Raw genomic sequence first — 7,388 nt, forward strand, 5'->3', positions numbered from 1 at the left:
GGAGTTCACGGGGGCGTACTGTACTAGACTAGGCCTACTCCTCTGTGTGATGCTTTCTGAGAGAAGCCTACAGGCAACAGAGCTGCAACGAAGACTCTAAGCCAATAAAGAAGAAAAAAACAGTTTTATAAACATTGACAATATGTGATGAATCTATGCTACTAACCATTTTATTTTTTTCCTCTGGTAGACAACATATGCAATAATATTTTTTTTTGTCGATTCAATATGGCCTCTCCGTGTAAAACTACGTGTTGTTTTCGTTCCTTCTCTGCAGGTTTAGTTCAGCGCTGCACACCAATAAAATACTACTACTATTCTTTAGCCCTCCCCAGAAAGCTGAGCATCAATATAATCAAGACTATTCGTCAGGATGAGTGGCACGCACTCCGTAAGTTTACCCACAATATCCCCTTTTTAATCTTCATCTCTGTCCAGGTGAAGAAGAAGAAACTGTAACAACAATGTCATCTCATAATGATCCCGACTTAATAACAGACATTATGATTCAGTTAAAAATATCCTTCATAGAGGAATTACCATATTATAAGCCGTATTAAAATACATAATCATTTTTATTTTATTCAACTAGGCAAGTCAGTTAAGAACCAATTTTTATTTATAATGAAGGCCTACCCGGGGAACAGTGGGTTAATTGCTCAGGGGCAGAACGAAAGATTTATACCTTGTCAGCTCAGGGATACGTCCTAGCAATCACTTTTGGTTACTGGTCCAACGCTCTAAACACTAGGCTACCTGCCGCCCCAAAATCATAACGCCTCATACATGCTTTTAACAAGTTATGAAGCATTGTCCCTGCAGGTTTTAGGTAAAGGGTTAGCAAGATTGTATATTTGCTGACGTTTTTGACGTTTTGATCGAATTCCTTCATCCAATTTTCTCGCTCCCTGTGTAGACCTGCAGAGAATGACAGTCAGTTTCATCGGCATGGCTGTGTCCATCATCCTGTTTGGCTGGGTGATCGGAGCTCTGGGCTGCTGTCAGCAGCATGACCTGATGCAGTACGTAGCGGGACTGCTCTTTCTCATGGGAGGTAAGTGGAGAACTGTTTTATAACACACACACACGCACACAGGACGCGCAAGTAACAGTACTGTTCTTCCTCCTGAGAGCTGAGTACTGAGAGTTGCTGTACAGTAGAATAACATAGCATTACCACAAAGCACCACTTGGGGGCGTCAGTGTTTTTTTTTATAGAGAGTGATGCATTGTGTGAGTCCTACCATGGCACCATATTCCCTATCACAACAGCCCTATGGGGGTATTAGGGTGCCATTTAGGACGTAGGCATTGTCCTGCTCGGCAGAAATATGCTGAATTCTAATCTACCGCAAATCTAGTCACTCCTGTAGAATCTGAGAGGATTGGATAGATATACGTATTATCTTGCCCTCTGATTGGCTTGGTAAGAATCCGCTCAGCTCGGCAGGAGTGACTAGGTATTAGGGGACTAGGGAGTATGGACTAAGGTTCAATTTGGAATACAGATATAATTATAATACAATCGGCAAATGCATGAAACGGTTCATATATATTGTCCATGTATGTAGAGGATGGCTAGACTGGAAGAACGTGTGTCACACGGGTGAAATAATCCCCCCTCTCTCTTTCTCCTCTTTCTCTCTCTCTCTCTCTCCCCTCCTATCTCTCTCTCTCTCTCTCTCTCTCCCCTCCTCTCTCTCTCTCTCTCCTCCTATCTCTCTCTCTCTCTCTCTCTCTCTCCCCCTCCTATCTCTCTCTCTCTCTCTCTCCCTCTCCCCCACTCTCTCTCTCCCTTTCTCTCTCTTTCTCCTCTCTCTCCCTTTCTCTCTCTCTCTCTCCCTTTCTCTATCTCCCCCACTCTCTCTCTCTCTCTCTCTCTCTCTCTCTCTCTCTCTCTCTCCCCTCCTATCTCTCTCTCTCTCTCCCTCTCTCCCCCACTCTCTCTCTCCCTTTCTCTCTCTTTCTCCTCTCTCTCTCCCTTTCTCTCTCTTTCTCCTCTCTCTATCTCCCCCCACTCTCTCTCTCTCCCTCTCTCTCCCTTTCTCTCTCTCCCCCCACTCTCTCTCTCTCTCTCCCCTCTCTCTCTCACTCTCTCTCCCCCTTTCTCTCTCCCCCACTCTCTCTCTCTCTCTCTCCCCCCTCTCTCTCTCCCTTTCTCTCTCTCCCCCACTCTCTCTCTCTCTCTCCCCTCTCTCTCACACTCTCTCTCTCCCCTCCTATCTCTCTCTCTCTCTCCCCTCCTATCTCTTTCTCTCTCCCTCCTATCTCTCTCTCTCTCCCTCCTATCTCTCTCTTGCTTTCTCCCCTATCTCTCTCCCTCCCCTCCTATCTCTCTCTCTCTTTCTCCCCCTCTCTCTCTCTCCCTCCTATCTCTCTCTCTCTTTCTCACCCTCTCTCTCTCCCCTCTCGCCCACCTTTCTCTCTCTCCCCTCCTCTCTCTCTCTCTTTCTCTCTCTCTCCCATCCTCTTGCTCTCACTCTCCCCTTCCATCTTCCCTCTCCTCTCTCTCTCTCTCTCTCTCCCCTTCCATCTTCCCCCTCCTCTCTCTCTTTCTCTCTCCCCCCTTCCATCTCCCCCCCTCTCTCTCTCTCTCTCTCTCTCTCTCTCTGTCCCATCAGGAACATGCTGTATCATCTCTCTGTGTACATGTGTAGCAGGGATCAACTTCCAACTGTCCCGTTATCCTCGGTATATGTATGGGATCCCAGAGGACATCAGTCACGGATACGGCTGGTCCATGTTCTGCGCATGGGGGGGCCTAGGTCTCACCCTATTGGCCGGCTTCCTGTGCACGCTGGCTCCTTCCCTCTACCCCCCTGTGCCTCACACTATGGTAGAGAGGCTGCAACGCAAGCCTCGACATGAGAACGGCTGTGTGTGACACCATAGAAATAGAATTACTATTTGACTTCAATGGGAATGTTCATTCTAGTAATGGGAATGTCCATTCTAGTAATGGGAATGTCCATTCTAGTAATGGGAATGTCCATTCTAGTAATGGGAATGTCCATTCTAGTAATCGGAATGTCCGTTCTAGTAATGGGAATGTGTGTTCTAGTAATGGGAATGTGTGTTCTAGTAATGGGAATGTCCATTCTAGTAATGGGAATGTCCATTCTAGTAATGGGAATGTCCGTTCTAGTAATAGGAATGTCCGTTCTAGTAATGGGAATGTCCACTCTAGTAATGGGAATGTCCGTTCTAGTAATGGGAATGTCCGTTCTAGTAATGGGAATGTCCGTTCTAGTTATGGGAATGTCTGTTCTAGTAATGGGAATGTGTGTTCTAGTAATGGGAATGTCCATTCTAGTAATGGGAATGTCCATTCTAGTAATGCGAATGTCCGTTCTAGTAATGGGAATGTCTGTTCTAGTAATGGGAATACCCATTCTAGTAATGGGAATGTCCATTCTAGTAATGGGAATGTCCGTTCTAGTAATGGGAATGTCCGTTCTAGTAATGGGAATGTCCGTTCTAGTAATGGGAATGCCCATTCTAGTAATGGGAATGTCCGTTCTAGTAATGGGAATGTCCGTTCTAGTAATGGGAATGTCCATTGTTGTAATGGGAGTATTCATTCTAGTAATGGGAATGTCCATTCTAGTAATGGGAATGTCCATTCTAGTAATGGGAATGTCTGTTCTAGTAATGGGAATGTCCATTCTAGTAATGGGAATGTCCATTCTAGTAATGGGAATGTCCATTCTAGTAATGGGAATGTGAATGTCCATTCAAGTAATGGGAATGTCCATTCTAGTAATGTGAAAGTCCGTTCTAGTAATGGGAATGTCCGTTCTAGTAATGGGAATGTCCATTCTAGTAATGGGAATGTCCGTTCTAGTAATGGGAATGTCCGTTCTAGTAATGGGAATGTCCATTGTTGTAATGGGAATGTCCGTTCTAGTAATGGGAATGTCCATTGTTGTAAATGTCTGTTCTAGAATGTCCATTCCGTTCTAGTAATGGGAATGTCTGTTCTAGTAATGGGAATGTCTGTTCTAGTAATGGGAATGTCTGTTCTAGTAATGGGAATGTCTGTTCTAGTTCTAGTAATGGGAATGGAATGTCATTCTAGTAATGGGAATGTGAATGTCCATTCTAGTAATGGGAATGTGAATGTCCATTCAAGTAATGGGAATGTCCATTCTAGTAATGTGAAAGTCCGTTCTAGTAATGGGAATGTCCGTTCTAGTAATGGGAATGTCCGTTCTAGTAAAGGGAATGTCCGTTCTAGTAATGGGAATGTCCGTTCTAGTAATGGGAATGTCCGTTCTAGTAATGGGAATGTCCGTTCTAGTAATGGGAATGTCTGTTCTAGTAATGGGAATGTCCGTTCTAGTAATGGGAATGTCCGTTCTAGTAATGGGAATGTCTGTTCTAGTAATGGGAATGTCCGTTCTAGTAATGGGAATGTGTGTTCTAGTAATGGGAATGTGTGTTCTAGTAATGGGAATGTCTGTTCTAGTAATGGGAATGTCCGTTCTAGTAATGGGAATGTGTGTTCTAGTAATGGGAATGTCCGTTCTAGTAATGGGAATGTGTGTTCTAGTAATGGGAATGTGTGTTCTAGTAATGGGAATGTCTGTTCTAGTAATGGGAATGTCCGTTCTAGTAATGGGAATGTCCATTCTAGTAATGTGAATGTCCATTTGAGAATGTCTGTTCTAGTAATTCTATTTCTATGTGTGGCACTCTGCCAAACCTTCAACTCCCAGTGACAGGAGTGTGTGACCGTGTCAGTGTCTGCCAGACTTTCCAGTGACAGGACACTCATCCCTCTTGTCTCTTCTCCATCCTTTGACAGTCAGTCATCCCTTCCTCTGAAAAAAGATGTTGATATGTGCTGGTCTGACTGGACTGGGGACGTTACCCAGGGACTTAAGAAGTAAGATCTGTCAGACACACAGCATTGATTGCACAAAGAAAAGAAACAGACAAAAATATTCTGTCTCTCAAGCTTGAAGGGAATTTGTTAGGGTTGGATGATGACAGTTTACTGAAGAGGATTTCAAATCTTCTTCTGGTGCTTTCTTTTCTTCTGTCCTCCTCCTCCTCTTCCTCCTCTTCCTCCTCCCTAACCAAAACTGTCAACAGCTACAGAATTATATTTCTGTCCCATAATGAATTGTTTAGTGAAGAAGTTACTCTAGTAAATATCTTCCTGTACCTTTGACCTTTGAGGCTGGTTCTACAAAATTGAAGAAGACAGAAGAACAATTATAGCACCAACTTTAAGGGTTGAATTTCCACTGCAATGTTCACTCAAAGGCTCTATTCTGTCCGGATCTCTGAAGAGTTACAGATCTCTGAAGAGTTACAGATCCCTGAAGAGTTACAGATCTCTGAAGAGTTACAGATCCCTGAAGAGTTACAGATCCCTGAAGAGTTACAGATCTCTGAAGAGTTACAGATCTCTGAAGAGTTACAGATCTCTGAAGAGTTACAGATCCCTGAAGAGTTACAGATCTCTGAAGAGTTACAGATCTCTGAAGAGTTACAGATCCCTGAAGAGTTACAGATCTCTGAAGAGTTACAGATCTCTGAAGAGTTACAGATCTCTGAAGAGTTACAGATCTCTGAAGAGTTACAGATCCCTGAAGAGTTACAGATCTCTGAAGAGTTACAGATCTCAGATCTCTGGTTCCATTTCATTACAGATCGCTGAAGAGTTACAGATCCCTGAAGAGTTACAGATCTCTGAAGAGTTACAGATCCCTGAAGAGTTACAGATCTCTGAAGAGTTACAGATCCCTGAAGAGTTACAGATCTCTGAAGAGTTACAGATCCCTGAAGAGTTACAGATCCCTGAAGAGTTACAGATCTCTGAAGAGTTACAGATCCCTGAAGAGTTACAGATCCCTGAAGAGTTACAGATCTCTGAAGAGTTACAGATCTCTGAAGAGTTACAGATCCCTGAAGAGTTACAGATCTCTGAAGAGTTACAGATCTCTGAAGAGTTACAGATCTCTGAAGAGTTACAGATCCCTGAAGAGTTACAGATCCCTGAAGAGTTACAGATTACGCAATATAAATGTAAATGTAAGATTGAGCCGACATAATGCAGCGTTTACCGTGAATGCAGTATCCACTAACGCAGGAACATTACCTTTACATTTCAATCGCGATGTAACGCTGAACCTCCGCTGTACGTACTGAATAGAGCCCTTAGTCTCCCACTGACGTCAATGCATGGCCAAGTGAAAATTCCAAATGTTCCCCTAGATAAGACTTAATAAAGTTGAAAATTTAAATAATATGGATGTGTATTCTCACATTTTTGAAGAGCAATCATGTGGTATTCCTTTATGTTCCCACTGAAACCAAAATAATATGTAAATTACATTTTGAAAATGTATGCAGGTTTGCATTTGTACGTATTCAAAGAAAACATGAGCATTAATTAAGATACAAGACTATATTTGATGGGAAATGTTTTGATGTTTTTTCTGTTTACTGATCATGATAGCCCGTCCAATCAAGATATTTTTGAAAAATAAAATGATGATACAAACTGTTGCTCTTGTGGTGGTTAAATGTATACTACTATTATACAATAAAAGACATAGGATTCCATTCAATACCATACAGGGTTCCATTCAATACCATACAGGGTTCCATTCCATATAGGGTTCCATTCCATACAGGGTTCCATTCCATACAGGGTTCCATTCCATACAGGGTTCCATTCCATATAGGGTTCCATTCCATACAGGGTTCCATTCCATACAGGGTTCCATTCCATTTCAGGGTTCCATTCCATACAGGGTTCCATTCAATACCATTCCATACAGGGTTCCATTCCATACAGGGTTCCATTCCATACCATACAGGGTTCCATTCCATACAGGGTTCCATTCCATACAGGGTTCCATTCCATACAGGGTTCCATTCCATATAGGGTTCCATTCCATACAGGGTTCCATTCCATACAGGGTTCCATTCCATATTCAGGGTTCCATTCCATTCAGGGTTCCATTCCATACAGGGTTCCATTCAATACCATATAGGGTTCCATTCCATATAGGGTAACATTCCATACAGGGTTCAATTCCATATAGGGTTCCATTCCATTCCATATAGGGTTCCATTCCATACAGGGTTCCATTCCACATAGGGTTCCATTCCATATAGGGTTCCATTCCATTCCATACAAGGTCCCATTCCATATAGGACTCCATTCCATATAGGGTTCCATTCCATTCCATACAGGGTTCCATTCCATATAGGGTTCCATTCCATATAGGGTTCCATTCCATATAGGACTCCAATCCATATAGGGTTCCATTCCATTCCATACAGGGTTCCATTCCATACCATTCCATACAGTTCCATTCCATATAGGGTTCCATTCCCATTCCATATAGGGTTCCATTCCATATAGGGTT

The 7,388-nt window shown here is 42.9% G+C and overlaps 2 protein-coding genes across 2 annotated transcripts in view; both read left to right on the forward strand.

Moving 5' to 3' along the window:
• LOC112219069 (transmembrane protein 178B-like) overlaps nt 1–2,896 on the forward strand; it is a 3,623-nt gene extending 727 nt beyond the window's left edge. Inside the window, exons 2-4 of the mRNA XM_042301954.1 lie at nt 278–391; nt 917–1,054; nt 2,622–2,896. Coding sequence (XP_042157888.1) covers nt 278–391; nt 917–1,054; nt 2,622–2,884 — 515 coding nt within the window. The 3' untranslated portion in view covers nt 2,885–2,896. The remainder of the gene's footprint in view (nt 1–277; nt 392–916; nt 1,055–2,621) is intronic.
• A 1,180-nt stretch (nt 2,897–4,076) lies between these two features.
• Nucleotides 4,077–6,519, forward strand: LOC121840111 (MAGE-like protein 2). Its single transcript, XM_042301957.1, has 2 exons — nt 4,077–5,629; nt 5,679–6,519. The coding sequence occupies exons 1-2, from the start codon at nt 5,258–5,260 to the stop codon at nt 6,060–6,062; spliced, it is 756 nt and encodes a 251-aa protein (XP_042157891.1). The 5' UTR covers nt 4,077–5,257; the 3' UTR covers nt 6,063–6,519.
• The last annotated feature ends 869 nt before the right edge of the window (nt 6,520–7,388 follow it).

Source organism: Oncorhynchus tshawytscha, linkage group LG19, assembly GCF_018296145.1.
Source record: "Oncorhynchus tshawytscha isolate Ot180627B linkage group LG19, Otsh_v2.0, whole genome shotgun sequence".
Lineage (NCBI taxonomy): Eukaryota > Metazoa > Chordata > Actinopteri > Salmoniformes > Salmonidae > Oncorhynchus > Oncorhynchus tshawytscha.

Coding starts and splice junctions, on each gene's coding strand:
- LOC121840111 (XM_042301957.1), top strand. CDS start 5,258: ATGTTCACTCAAAGGCTCTATTCTGTCCGGATCTCTGAAGAGTTACAG. Junction 5,630..5,678: donor AGATCTCTGAAGAGTTACAG/ATCTCAGATCTC, acceptor GAAGAGTTACAG/ATCCCTGAAGAGTTACAGAT.